At 40.2% G+C, this 14473-nt stretch overlaps 3 protein-coding genes across 4 annotated transcripts; all 3 read right to left on the bottom strand.

Annotated features, from left to right (window-relative positions):
• Positions 1-985: 985 nt before the first annotated feature.
• Positions 986-2811, bottom strand: hoxd10a (homeobox D10a). The gene is made up of 2 exons (XM_030758262.1): positions 1962-2811; positions 986-1236 (listed from the first exon to the last, which is right to left on the bottom strand). Exons 1-2 carry the CDS (start codon positions 2707-2709, stop codon positions 986-988), a joined length of 999 nt encoding a protein of 332 aa, XP_030614122.1. The 5' UTR covers positions 2710-2811.
• Positions 2812-6664: 3853 nt separating this feature from the next.
• hoxd11a (homeobox D11a) lies at positions 6665-8570 on the bottom strand. Of its 2 annotated transcripts, XM_030758456.1 has the most exons (3): positions 8322-8570; positions 7587-8206; positions 6665-6935 (listed from the first exon to the last, which is right to left on the bottom strand). In XM_030758456.1, the coding sequence occupies exons 2-3, from the start codon at positions 8182-8184 to the stop codon at positions 6700-6702; spliced, it is 834 nt and encodes a 277-aa protein (XP_030614316.1). In that variant the 5' UTR covers positions 8185-8206; positions 8322-8570; the 3' UTR covers positions 6665-6699. The 2 variants fall into 2 exon arrangements, with proteins under 2 accessions (XP_030614316.1, XP_030614315.1); XM_030758455.1 differs by having other exon boundaries at positions 7587-8570.
• Positions 8571-11838: 3268 nt separating this feature from the next.
• hoxd12a (homeobox D12a) lies at positions 11839-14209 on the bottom strand. The gene is made up of 2 exons (XM_030758673.1): positions 13635-14209; positions 11839-13162 (listed from the first exon to the last, which is right to left on the bottom strand). The coding sequence occupies exons 1-2, from the start codon at positions 14179-14181 to the stop codon at positions 12924-12926; spliced, it is 786 nt and encodes a 261-aa protein (XP_030614533.1). The 5' UTR covers positions 14182-14209; the 3' UTR covers positions 11839-12923.
• Between the last annotated feature and the right edge of the window lie 264 nt (positions 14210-14473).

Here is a 14473-nt window from a genome sequence, read left to right as displayed (position 1 = left end):
ACAAATAGCTTTCAGCGTACTTCCGGAATGCTGGAGTAGTCTATATGTAAAAAAGTATGAGAATATTCTAAGTAAGTGTGAGAATATTATAAATAAGTGCGAGAATATTGTAAATAAGTGTGAGAATATCGTAGTTTCTGAAATTAAGATGGGATTAAAACTGCTTGAAGCCCCACAAACTAATTATTTTCCAGCTGCTATCTTGTCGACTTGCCGTCAAATTAAGTTAGAGCATAATTATAAACGTTTGGTGAAAGTGGAAACAAACATGAGGGACGTGTTCAGACTGTTTTCTTGCTGTTATATGCAGCAAGCAGCAAGCTTGGAGGAAATTGTTCTTTTCTCGCCTTTTCCTGCTCCGAATAGTTTGTTTTTTAAGGAAAACAATGCTTGCGTCAGTACAAATTAATTTCGGATATTCACAGTGCTAAAAAAAAAACAAAATAGGCCTTTGCCGAGCAGCGATTGTATAGCATGAACAAGTCTAAAAACAAGAGTCTTTGACAATATATTTATTGCAAGATACATGCCACAAACATGCAACAAATTCACAGACTGACATTGTTTTCCACCACTTTAAAGCCCATAGAATCATTTCACTATTGAGCACATGGCTTGGACTTACTGTTAAACAAATGTTGCACTATACGACAATAAATGTGCTTTCGTGACTGAAATAGAGTAACTCTTCCCACAGCTCGGCCGGACACCCATGTCTCTTCTGCGGAGAGAGGTGCCCTCCAATAATTTAAGACCAAAAAAGTGTTACCCTGTGATGAAACAAAACAAATACACGACGCCACGCATAATACTAAGATTGCCATATACAGTCACAGTTGTGTGGAATTTGAACCAATGACACCAAAGCATCAAACTAACATGTGAGGTGGGTGGGTGGGGGGGGGGGGGGGGGGGGGGGGGGGGGGGGGGGGGGGGGGGGTTGACTACAGGCACATGCAGGCTCACGAAAAGGTGAGATTTGAGGTCAGTTCACGGATGCGGTTTCCCTGTTCATTTTCTTCAGCTTCATCCTGCGGTTCTGAAACCAGATCTTGACCTGCCTGTCGGTCAGGTTGACGCTCCTGCTGATCTCTAGGCGGCGCTCTCGGGTCAGGTACATATTGAACAGAAACTCCTTCTCCAACTCCAAGGTTTGGTGCTTTGTGTAGGGGCATCTTTTCTTTCTCCCACTTTTTGCTGTCAGCCAGTTGTTTGTGAGCGTGTCACTCTTGCAGTCTGCAGGGATTCAAATCAGAGAGTTTTTTTTTTTTTTTTTTAGTGACGCACTCGAACAAAAGCTCATCAGCTGCTTTGGATTTTACCTCTGGGAAATAACACACAACATTTCCCTGAATAAATAAAATGCATGGGCTGTTATTAGTCACGTACATGCCATTACTAATAAAACAAAAATTAAATGAAACCCCAAATGAACAACCGGCACACAGGGAATACATCTGTATATTACCTGATAATTTAACAAAAAGCTATGATTTATACGGTGAATTAAGATTAATCATGTAACCTTTTACTAAACTGTTAATATTATTATCTTTATAATGAATTTGACATATAATAGTTTAGTAATTTGTCAGAACTGGAAAGAGAGAGTTTTTTTTCATCATGTGCATCATTGTCTAAACATTAAAATTCACAAATTTGACAAACAGATGGCAGAATTATTAGTGGAGATTATTTTAACATTTCAGTGGGAGAAAACTGTGCAATTTGCTCAAACAACGCAAGAGATTGTGAAAATATTATACTTTAAATATCCAAAGGACAGGGGACATATGCTGCATGGTAAAACCATTCTCTGTTGCCTATCACTGCAACCTGAGAAAGACTCTCATTAAACATTACGACTTTAGGGTTGTTTGTGTTTTATACTTGGTTTTATGATGCTGGAGCCTTCTCAGCACCGCGCCGCGAGATAAAAGCTTTCATTACAGCCAACCCACCTTTCCCTTCCTTCTGTAGCAGCTCAGGACTGGACACGGGGGCTTCCACTGAGCAGTTTTTCTCCTCCGAGCTGGGCTTGGGATCCGGGCTTTCTGCGGGGACCGGAGTTCTTGCGGTCTCGGGGTTTTGCGAGGCGTCCTCAATTTTCTTATCCACCTCCGTGAAATTAGAAGACGCCGAGGATGGCTGCGGTTTCGGGGTGACCCGGCTGAGCTGCATCAATGTCGCGTTTGGACTCGGTGGTTCATGGCAGTAGTTTTCCTGATGCTTCCCGTTGGCATAAGTTTGGCTCAGTCTGAAATAGCCGGGAACCGGGATCTCGGGACCATCCACAGGACAAGATTCAGGAATGACGTTAGAATATGCGGGGACTTCTGATGAGCTGACTTTTTGTACTCTCTTATCGGAGTACATGCAGCAGTTACTCTCTTCCTTTATGCTCTGTGAAAATGTACAGTTTGACATCTGATTGGGCGGCTCTATTCTGCAGGGTCTGTTCGGATCAGTCCAGTTATCTATCTGAGGTATGTACGAGTGGACATTCATGCCCATATTTTGGTGGTTGACCTCTCCTCTTTTGCCGAAAGACGGCAGGAGTCCACAGGTTTGCATTCCGTAAGTTCCCATTTCTGAGCCAGACGGCATGTACATGTTGCTGTTGGAGTAAAAGCTGTCCGTCCTGCAAGCACCAATTAAAGAGTCCACTAAAAATGTATTTGCCACAGGAGAGCTACTGGGAAAGGACATTTTTTGGAATTTAAGTTCTTTGGACTAGAGAGATGTCCTTTGTAAGCTGACATATCTAGGAAAAACAATCTGTAAGTCAGGATGCCTCCCAACCACATGACAAGCCCACCAATGAGATTTGAAAATGGCCTTGAGACGCAGCCTCCTCTCTCTGCACACACTCGCACTGCGGATGCAGACGTGGTCAACAGCGACACCTACAACGCGGACTTGAAATTGGTTTTGCAGAGTCGCGCACGTTTCCCCTGGCATCGCGGGACTTGAAGACTTTTAATAGAATTAAAAGAAATGCGTCTAAATTTGAATCCCACTAAAAGCAGCTCGCCTTCATTTGAGTCCCCGCGCGGTCAACGACAGACGAAGTGTTTTTATGTATGGATCAGCCTAAAGTATATGCATGTCTCTTTGTGTGGAAGACAGATTCGTGTGTATGTGTGTGTGTGTGTGGGGGGGGGGGGGGGGGGGGGGGGGGGGGGGGGGGGGGGGGGGGGGTGGGGGGGCTGTATGGCGCATAGGCGACAACTGCAGACCATTTGGAAAAAATGTAGCAGCTCTCCTGATTATATTGTGAGGCTATTTTTATTTAACCCTTTACATGACCCGTTGTCAACCATTGAGTGCCGAATTAATTATCCTTGCATACCTTCTTTTCTATCTCAATTATATTTTTTATTAAGATGGGAACAAAAGAATAAAGAAAGTACAGATATGTCGCTTTCTCCTTTCATTAATTTAAGGTTTAGTCATTTTTTTAATCATTTGCTTATTTATGATTGTACTTCTTGGTGATTTTTTTTCTAATTAATGAGCACAGAGCCACTCCATAAAGAAATAATAACCTCTCTATTTCCTTAAAGATCCATCAGCCTTCAAATACGGAATTCCGAAGGTAATACGTGGGTTCATCTTTCCGGATTTAACTCACAGACTGGTAAAAATATGAAGGTCAACATTACAGTCATTATCATACATTTTCCATTTAATCCATAGAAACTTTTTTTTTTTTGCTTTAGTATTTAGTAAAATTCTGCGCTTTCATCTAAATACAGGCATGTTGTTGACGTGCAAAAGCAGAATTCAAAATGACCTACATGAACGTGGCTGTGCGCACAGGGCGTTATTTCGCTAAATGCCCCGATTGTTTTCACCCTTGAGGAAGGCAAACCTGTACATGAAAAAGAGTGCTGCCTGCTAAAGTCGAGGGGAAAAAACATTGTCCACGAAATTATTCATGATCAGAAATCAGAGGTCATGTCTAAAATAGCCAGTGACTCTATAGGCCTTTACAAAAAAAAGTACTGGAAATGCTTATGTATTTGATGGTAATGGCATAAGTTTGAACTAATTATACAGTGTGTGAAAGAAGATGTAAAGACATCCTTTTGACTGTCTTTAAGGCTCTTGGATATTTATAGGAGGTTGTAAATAGTCGTGTGATATGCAAAACATCCCAATATCACAGGAGAGTTAATAAAAAAAAAAACTAAAAAAAAACTAAACATGTTCAAGATCCCTATTTAGTCATGTGAAGGAAGACAACACGGTTATATATATTTCTCTCTTTTTTTAATTTTTTTTTTTATTTTCGTGTTTCCAATAATGGCGGTTACGCAAAGATAACATTTTAATATACAATGAAAACAAACTCATTTGTTTCGGACAAAATCAACAGTTCATACATACATCCAAAATATACAAACGGGTTTGAATGGATTTAACATCGTACCTGAAAATGAAAAATGTAAAATGATCCAAGGGATGCACACAATTGTTGGCGTCATTGCTATCATTATTAGTCTTTTTACCAGTGGAAATATTAATACTAATAATTTAAAGAAAATAACAAGAGATTTACTTGAATTTAAAATATTAAAGCAGAACATGTTAAAATAAAAATATGGTCACAAAAAATGGCGGATTTTAGTTCCAAGCAAAAGCGAAAAGCTGAAACTGCAACAATACTCGGGCTTTATCCGGAGTACCTGTACCTGCTTTTAAAGTAAATAACTAGACTCAAATAGACAACAATTTGATAAAAGACAAAATACACTACATACATATATTTAAAAAAGGATATATAGCAAATGTGGGTAAATAATCACAGTTCTTTTTAGCATTAAAATCAGATATTATTGGCCTTAATGCTCATGCGGCCCTCAGGTAAAGATTTTATGAAGAGGATCACAAAGAAGCAAAGAGAATCACGCTTCTGCTGTCATTTCAATCCGCATGAAAATGACTTGGAATTGTGATTACATGAGGAATTTCATCAGTTCGGAGGGGCACCAAGTACAAACATAATGCGTTCTCTCATTAGCCGTGTTCATATCGCTTCCTTAAAGGGGGGAACTGAAGGATGTACTGTTGGATGCTTTTGTCTATTCATTAAAAAGAATGAAACACTTTGGAGGGAAGGAGTCTTTAAATAAAGAACATGTAAACTGTGCTGAATTCAGTGGACTGGAAGAAGTAATAACTATAATGCAAGTCTAAGCAAACAGCTTGCTGAACTGATTATTCCCCCACTGACAGATTTTCATATGGGGTGGATGTTTAATTGACTGCGTGACTGCAAAAGCTGAAAGTCTGCCCTCGTGTGGCTACATTGAGAATCAAAGTGAAATCCCTCTCACAGTTGGTAATGCAATTCCACTGCAGGACAAGCTGAGCACCCACCTAAACGCTTAATGAAATCTCATTTTTCTAGTTTTCTTCTGGGGAAAGAAAACGGTAAATGTGATCCATGAGGTACTAAATTAACACAAAGTCCTCCACAAAGGTATTATTGTTCCGACACTCAAGCAAGAGGAGTCATTTTTGTTGCATACACGAGCTGATCACACATCCTTCATCAAACGAATAAAGCGGCTATTTTGTTTGTAACTGATGCATTTATTTAGTCCCCCGCCTCTCCTGGTTACAAAAAAGAATGCTATACAACACTTTCTATTATTATGGCAATCAGATGATTTCACTTTTGCACAGAGGCACGTTAATGGTTAGTGGTGGAGCTGCACAGAGATGGAATCGTTTCACCTGCATAAGGAAGAACTTACAGATTCCACGCTAAGCCCACTTTGCACATTTTCTTCTTCGCAGATCCAGGGGCGTCAAAGGCATATCCAATTTATGATACTACAAAAGAAGAGAAACATGTAAAAAAAAAAAAAACCCATCTCCTTCTCTCATGGCCCTGGTCAGAATCTCTCCCATTGTCTTCCACTTTTATAGTTAAAAGTGCCCCAAGGTGCCAGCATGAGCTAAATACGGAAACGATGCGCAGAAATGTCTTGAATTCTCCAAGCATTTCCAGCCTGGAGTTAAAGTACTTTAAGACAGGAAGGAGAATCAGTCTTCATGTGGTCTGGGGGTTGGGACACCAAAGTCCAATAGCCCCCTTATTTAGGCATTTACAGCTACTTTTATTATACTGTCTAGACGGTTCAAGGTTTAGTAAACAATCAAGTATTTCAAAGCAAAGGAAATAACGGGACCATACAGGAGTGCAAGCGCCTAAATTATTCAGAAATCCTTCCTAATGTAAAGAACTTGGTTGACTTCGTGTGACCGGTTTCGTGACTACATGTTTATTTTTCGTACTGTCATTCACACCACAATTTGCATTACATGCGCCTCACAAATATACATACAGGTAGGAAAGAAGCCTACATATATTTTATATAAATTATTTCAAAGCACATCTTGCAATTTGCGGAAATATCTGCTACCACTAACGCGAAAAATTGTGAATGCAAATAAAACATAAATGGAGGAACTGGTGCAAAAAGAAAAAAAAGAGAAAAAAATACTGGCAGCTTAATGATCTTAAAGCCAGATTTTTGTGAAATCAACTGATCATCACAGCTCAAAATGAAGCCACTTGGAGAAATATGTTGGTGATCCCCCCCCCCCCCCCCCCCCCCCCCCCCCCCCCCCCCCCCCCCTTCCCCTTGTGTGAGTGGATCTGTGTGTGATAATCTATGTCAGGTATCAGAACAAAGGATTCCCAGTGAAATACTGTAGACGATCGCGGTTTAGCTTTTTCTCTTTCATTCTTCTGTTCTGAAACCAAATCTTGACTTGCCGATCTGTCAGGTTTAACATCCTGGACAGCTGGAGCCGCTTCTCTTTGTTAATGTACACATTGAAGAAAAACTCTCGTTCAAGTTCTCGGATTTGGTATTTGGAGTAGGGACACCTCTTCTTCCTGGACTTGGTTGATGAACCTGTGAAACACGAAAAGAAAAAAAAAAAGTTTCCCCAGATTTTACATCAAATGCCGAAATTCCCTAATTTTGAGCTATAGCGAAGTAAACAGGTTGACATATTTATTTCTTTATATATGAAAAGGAAAAAAAAAGAAAGAAAAGAAGAAAATGCCCTTTCTCATCCATACACACGCGGACACACACATGCGGGTAGGCTGAAATAAACAATAGAGGTATTTTCATGATAATTAGCCAATATTGCGCCTATGACCATCCATGTGTTGGTGTTTGGCTATTTTCAACTACATTCCAGTCTGACTTTCCTCGGCGTATTCCTATATCTGCACAGCATTGTCTGTACACTATAAAATATAGAGCAACAAAAAGAAATTCCTCCAATGCCCCATCAAACAAATCAACCCCAGCAACAAGGTATTATTATTGGACACAAGGAGGCCTTTAAGTATGGTTACTTAACGGTTTCCCATTGTAAATACCTTTACAACCGTAAAGTAAATCTTATTGGGATATAAAAGCTTTTGCATGCTTATAAAGAGGCACATAACCCTGGACGGTCACGGCGGTGTACATGGCGCAGTCCAGACGCTCTAAAGTCTAAATTGCTCTTCTAATGTCGAGTATAAATAGGAAAATATCTTACTGACTTACTCTGCTGGTTGATCTTGTCCCCGCAGTTGGAGGATGAGTCCTCGTCGTCGTTCCCGGTCCGGTCAGCTTTGTGTTGTTCTACTTTGGTCAAAGCCTGATTGTTATTCGCAGCATCAAGCGGAACGGTAGAGTCTGTCTTTTGTTTGGGGAGCTCCGCGTTGGGCTTGTCCAAGTTAGGAGTGTCAAAAAACTGGTCGAAGCCCTGGGGAAGAACCCCATTTCGACCGACACTGGTAAAGAAATTGCAAGGCGAGCCTGTTCCTGCGTGGTGGCCATACAAGGACTCGTTTTTGAATATCACATCCGCCCTACTACTTGACTGGATTAAGTCCCGGTGCATTATCTCGTCCGTTGAGTAGTAAGACGCGTAATTGCCCCTGTAGTGCCATTTGGGATGGTCCAGTCCATAATCCCTGAAAGCGACTTCTCGAACTGGTTGGACTTGAGCTATGTTGGAAGAATAAGGAAAATTAATCTGACACGAAGTCGTCTGGGGTAGAAAGGAGGAGACTGATGTAAAATCGGGCGACGAAACGTAATAAGTACAGCTCGGTAAAAACATATTTGACGCACAGCTGCGATCATCATATTCCGTCATATCTCCTCTTCAGTTATCCTCTCTGCAACAGAGGAACAGAATTAGCAGCTTTGCTGTGTTAAACTTTGCCCATCTATAGCACCACAGGCGAGTGGAAAGACCCCGCCAGGGAGAAAAAATCGGAAACGTAGGCAGACCTGCAATACATCTTGATCGATTCTTGAGGTAATTGTGTCATGTGATCCAGCTAAGAAATTACCATACATCAATATCAGTCATTAAAAACTGTCCGGAAAAACTCATGTGAGCCCATGCAAGAGACTCCATTGGCTCCCTGGCTACAGAGGAAACTCCTCTCCAGCCTTCTTGCCCTATAGCTCACGGAAAAAGGACTGTGTGAACCATCGCTGGAATATTTAATTAAAAGCTTTACTGCAACATCATCCTCATCTTGTAATGATATGTAATGGCGGTCATGCACAGTGATTGCGTCAGTAAATTTTGAGTAGGCGTTATGTGTCTGTGGTAACAGTTAGTTAAATGGAAATATAAACGTTAACCTCAAAGCAAACCTTGAATAGCATGGCAACAAGGCCACCGTACCTTCACGCGCTGCATGAAAAGAAGAAGAAGAAAAAAAAAAAAACAACAACAAAAAAACAGAAGCCTGTGGAATGATGTGTGATTCATCAAGTCAGATTTTATGCAAATAAACGTAAGGCTCGTTGCGCATAATCACTATGCACCATGGCGGGTTGAGTAGAGTTAAATACATGGAAAAACGCCAGAAGGAAATAATTTCAATTCATTTCACTGACAAGCTTCTTGGCCTTCAGCATGATGACGAAACGCTTAGGCTTCACAAAGAAATAAAATCTGTGCTGCAATAGATTTTATACATCATATATACCAGTTCACGTGCTGCTCCACTTTTATAACTCGTTGTTTAGGAACATCAGGCCGTTAAGTGTTTTGGTTTAAAATAAATACCTTAATATTAAGTACAGATGGATGCACTTGAAAAGAGGAAAATAACTAGCCCCATTGTATGTTATAGCAAACACAAAACAGTTGATTTTGGTTTCCACAGAAACATAAGTCATACGCAAGCACCAATCGCTAAGCACATTGAGCATTGCCAAGTCCAAAACAACTGACTTTGACCGTCTGTGGTGTAAGCAATGTCAACCAAGCCTTCTTCACCAACAAGCCTCTGCAGCCAAATCATTTTATTGCACACAGGCGGTCATGCTTGCAGTGTTTGCCTCCTACTTGGTGGGAAAAACGAACTTACACCACTGGTGAACGGAACCCTCATATAATAAAGCATCGTCAAATATTTCTTGTCTATGTAAGTATCACCATTATTATTATTATTATTTGATTTATTTATTTTTATTTTAAAAAAAAAAGCTTATTACCTGTGGGAAAAATGCAATTTTAACTGAATCCAGCGTGTCATATAGTTTTTTTTTAATAGTAGTGATACTGCATTATGCAGTGGGTTAATATAAAAAATTATACTGCAGACTGTTCACTTGCAGGAGCAATGCGGGTCATATGTGAATGCCTGTAGGCCTATATTGTGGTTAAAGATTAGTCGATTATTGCGCTTCAAATGCATTGTGGACATTATTTAAAGACGACTTTAAAATCATGGAGGGGGGGGATCAGGCTCGTTGGTCCTGTTCTCCGCCTAGCCAGGCTTAATACTGAATCCTCTTTAGCAAATAAAAAAAAAGTGTATTAATTTGCCAAAATTAGGCCAAAATATTTCTAAGTAAAATCATTTATGCCCCACAGCTTTAGGAGCGCAAAATATCTGTATTTATTTGTAGCTATCAAAAACTGCGCAGTGAAATGTTAATGGTGGTATGGGACTGGCTCACTTTGAGCTCGTGAAGAGACAAAGTTAAGGCGACTTGTTGCTATAATTTGCTGCGTGTGTGTGCTTTAGGCTGTTTTGTTTATCGTCCTGAATTGTTTGTTTGCAGTGAGATACTTTCAATATTTTCAAATGTTCTTCTGATATTTCTGTTATTATTATTATCATTAACTGTTATATTCTGCAGTTTTATCATATCCAGTGCTATAGGCTTTAACTTTATAATTCATGCTTGCATTCATCATCAAAATTTTGGATAAGAGTGCATTAAGCCAAACATTTCAGATATCAAATTAGGCTGCAGCCAAGACGCTTTGAAGTTCCATGCATTAAAAAAAAAAGGTTAAACATCGTGTTGTCGAGCCTGTCTTTAGGCGTGTGATATTAGCTCAAATAATAAAATCTTCTACGTGAAAACTATTTTTTAAAGTAGACATGCACGAAAACCAGTTTCTATTGGCTATTCTCACAACTATGTCTTTTTTTTTCTGATATTGTGGCAAGCAGAAACACATACTAACTTGACCTTCACTTTGTTTTTGGCACCCCCACTATCTAAAGAACCCTAAGCTACGTAACGCGGCCAGGCAGTAAACCCATAAAGCAGCAAACAATGTCTGGGGACCCACAGAAAACCCGTTACATGCGCCCGAAATACTCTGTGCGAGGAAAACTGGAAGTTTAGGTTAAAACCCCACACAAAGTAGCGGTGGAATACAACAGGCCCGCAGCACAATGAGAGTGAAAGGTATGGAATTGAATTCAAAAGATAAAATACGGCCAAACGACTTGATTGTAAAGTATAACTAAGTCCCAACAACTCCGCAAGGAGAGGGGGAAAGCATTTCTTTATGTTTCATTACATATTACCATACCTCTGAAATGTTATTCAGACTTGCTTGAAACCTAAGACTGCAGTTTTACAGAAACATAAGAATAGCAGTGATGCGGTGATGATGACGTGATAATGATGTAACGAGGGGAACCATTTATAGATTCATTCTCCAGAAATGTCGCGTGTGCTGGTCTGTTGATGGCTGGTCATTGCTCCGGAGTTGTGGTCTCTCTCTCTCTCTCTCTTTTTTTTTTTTTTAAACGATCCTGACCACTTGTGACCTGCAGGCCTGCTTGTGGAAACATCAGCGAAGTGTTCTGGTGAATGAAAACAGTGACAGAGCTAGATTTGCTCATATCACACACACCACTAATGGGCACGGATGGACTTGTCTGGTGCATAAAGTGCACGTGATATCGCTGAGATATTGATTTACACCCAGTTCATTTAGTTACACCCGCAATAACCTCCAACTGGCATGCAGAGATTTTCTTGTGGGTGAGAACTGCTGCTGGGTTATTCACTGTGCAGAGGAATTACGCATATAAAAAGCATAGCCAAAAGTAGAATGGAGGGGGGAGTTGTTTTACAGTGTTGCATAGATAGAAAGACAATAACCTATTTAAGCGTTCAGATATAAAAGAAAAATTATTCCTCGGTGCTACAGATATTTTATAGTGAGATATAGTTTATTTTTAGAGAAAGGTAACGCTCTCATATGTCAGTCCTCTCGTGGTTCTTTCACCTCTGCAGGCATGGAAGTTTCCTAAGCAAACAAACACTGACCTTTATTTTTCAAATCTATGTGAAATTGCATGGAAGAGCTGCCGATGAGCGTTCAGTTTTGGGCGGCCCTCTGAATAACGGTGAAAGTCTCCAGTTACATTTTCTTTTCGATATCATGCCAAAATATAAAATATCCAAAATGATGCAAAAATAACTTGGCTTTTTTTTTTTTTTAAGGATCTTTATTTACAAATGCATTCATCTCCAGGTGCATCCACAGTACAAATCAATTTTTCCGTGGAGGAAAAAAAAAAAAGTATAATTTCATTTCTATCCATACCAACATCATGCGTTCTGAAATTGTTATTAAATAGGTCAAATCCAAATTGAAATATATTTTAAATGCGTATTTATAAAATGTAAATCTACTTACGAGTGACTTTGATGCGACCTTGACATCACACAGTATGTCCGCAATACAATACACATTTCATTTACAGATATTATGAATTTTGACGTTACACCATCAGACTGTTTCACATCCACCAACTTTTTTATTTTTTATTTTTTTTGAAGGCTTCAAAAGTAAAACACCTCCTAGCGCTAAATAAGCCGCGCAACAGCTACTTTTTAAAAACAGATTTTCAAAAAATGGTTGATTGAGTTATTTAATTAAATAGTAGTAATTAGGGAAAGGGCATGCAATCATAAGATATTTTTGCAGTACTGACTCTTGCTAATGGTTTACCCATCGTAAACGTGAACTTGAGAGTTTGCGTTTACAATAAGCCTGCCCTACATGCAAAGGCCGTAATACAGAAGACACAAAAACAAATGGATCCACATTTCCCTTTAAGTGGGTCTCACGTTTGCGTTGGATGGGAAAGAATTGGGCTTATAGAGTGATTATTATCCGCCGGCTAAGGCCAGTTTGGGAGCTGTGACCTCTGGCGCATTTGGAGAATCTTGTATTTATTAGACTGTGGTGGACCTTTTGATAAAACTGTGATCTATAATGTAACAGAAGCCGCATATTTACATTTAAGAAAAACCAACGCATTTCCAGAACCTTGACCAAAGTGCTTTAGTCGCTCAAACCCCATCAACAAACACGAGTGCAGACACGAAAACTGGCCCAGTATTCCACGCCAGCCACATTCCCACCTGTGCAGATGATAAACGTAGAGATTCTTTCATTCATTCATTTAAAACTGAATTTATTTCAGTCACTCCGTTTCCTACCACAGCACAACTGGGGGAATCAATTTAGCAACGTGGACTAATTTCTAAGATGAGTGCGGACGCAGCATGTTACATTATTGATGCGATGGTCAGGATCAAGTCCAAAGGTCATCAGTATGCAGAGAAAGCTTGCTCGCGCATCATTAGTCGTTTCTTCTTCATCCTCCGATTCTGAAACCAGATTTTCACCTGCTGGTCGCTCAGGTCAAGTCTGTCTGACAACTCCTTGCGTTTCTGTCTGTTGATGAACTCGTTCATCATAAATTCATTCTCAAGTTCAGCTAGTTGTGGCTTCGAGTAGGGCTTTCTCTTTTTTCTTGTTTTCACTTGCGATGAGCACCACGGGGCACCTGAAGGGAGCAGAGGCACAAACAAGAGTTAAACTTTAACAGCATCTTCAGTAACAGTTAAATAAAGTGTAGGAGAATAAGTGGTCCCAAAGGCGCTGCTTATAGTGTGGCTAACATCTTACATATTTTATTAAAATCATAATAATAAAAAAAAGAAGAAGTCATATCTACTGTACTTATAGGAAAATAGAACTGATATGATCATGACTCGCATATACAAAGGACTCTATAAGGTTATTATGGGAGAAATTTAAATAGTATCCACGGACCAAAAATAAAGATAGCCACATATACTCATTCCTGTTGTAATAATGTTATAGAAGATCAGTTATTGCCATAGAACGAGACAGTGACTACACAGGAGCACAGATCGAGTCCATATTGCTGTATCTTTCTGGTTTTACAATAAAATAGCAATAAACTGCTGATGAAATAAGGAAACTGGCGTAAATAATTATGTGAGCTACTTAACCTTGAGCAAAAGTCGTCCTGGAGCATGGGTTACTTAATGTGTGAATGGGATTCTCCTCCTGTTTGGGGCCGTTCACGTTCAGTGGACCTGCTGAATCCGGATCAAGCCGTGCCGCAGAACCGTGAGACCGGTTGTCCAGATCTGAGTAACGGACCCCGTGATCCCCGTCGTAAACTTCATCTTGCCTGCCAGACTCCTCTGTCTTTTGGTTTGTGTCCTGAAAGCATCGAGGAGACTCCTCCAAATGCGTTTTGACGTGGCCGCTTGAGGAGTTAGTATTGAAAGACACCGAACTGGACAAAAACGGCGGACAGTAGCCTCCAAAGGCGCGGCTCTGTGGTGGTGCCGCTGGCCCAGACGCGCACGAACTTGAGGAAGTCCACGGGAGCGTGCACACCTCTCTCCGATTGTAAGGGAGCTGATGCAGCCCGGGTATATGGGTTCCATTACCGCGCAAGTTGGAGAAATACAACGACTCAGGGGGAGCAAAATTCAACAGGGAACCAACATAGCCGGGATTTAAAGGATTCCGCTCACACATTTCCATGGAGCTTTCCTCAAACGCTTCTTGCAAGCCTTTTAGCAACTCCTGAAGAATAAAGGGAAGGTAATTGTTGATTTGTTAATACAGTGTCACGTGATATGCAAAATATGTTGTTCCGCCCCCACCCTTGCTTCCAATACAGCAAAGCAAAAATACTCCTTGAGGAAATATTTTGGTATTGGGTGGGTGGGCAATGAAACGGTTCCAACCAACCATTTAATCTTTGCAATTACACAGAAAAAAATCTTAGAAATATGATTTTACGGGTTGATTTTAGCGTCACGACTGCTTGACA

The sequence above is a fragment of the Archocentrus centrarchus genome, chromosome 21 (genome assembly GCF_007364275.1).
Source record: "Archocentrus centrarchus isolate MPI-CPG fArcCen1 chromosome 21, fArcCen1, whole genome shotgun sequence".
Lineage (NCBI taxonomy): Eukaryota > Metazoa > Chordata > Actinopteri > Cichliformes > Cichlidae > Archocentrus > Archocentrus centrarchus.
Note: the sequence above shows the minus strand (reverse complement) of the source record. Positions and strands in the feature narration are given on the sequence as shown.

Bases quoted from the DNA above. Each gene is read 5' to 3' on its own strand.
- hoxd10a (XM_030758262.1), bottom strand. From the start codon at position 2,709: ATGTCCTTTCCCAGTAGCTCTCCTGTGGCAAATACATTTTTAGTGGAC. The intron at 1,237-1,961 runs GTGGGTTGGCTG...GAATCCCTGCAG, and splicing joins GCTACAGAAGGAAGGGAAAG to ACTGCAAGAGTGACACGCTC.
- hoxd11a (XM_030758455.1), bottom strand. From the start codon at position 8,184: ATGACGGAATATGATGATCGCAGCTGTGCGTCAAATATGTTTTTACCG. The intron at 6,936-7,586 runs GTAAGTCAGTAA...CGTGTTTCACAG, and splicing joins GGACAAGATCAACCAGCAGA to GTTCATCAACCAAGTCCAGG.
- hoxd12a (XM_030758673.1), bottom strand. From the start codon at position 14,181: ATGGAAATGTGTGAGCGGAATCCTTTAAATCCCGGCTATGTTGGTTCC. The intron at 13,163-13,634 runs GTTAAGTAGCTC...TGCTCCCTTCAG, and splicing joins CAGGACGACTTTTGCTCAAG to GTGCCCCGTGGTGCTCATCG.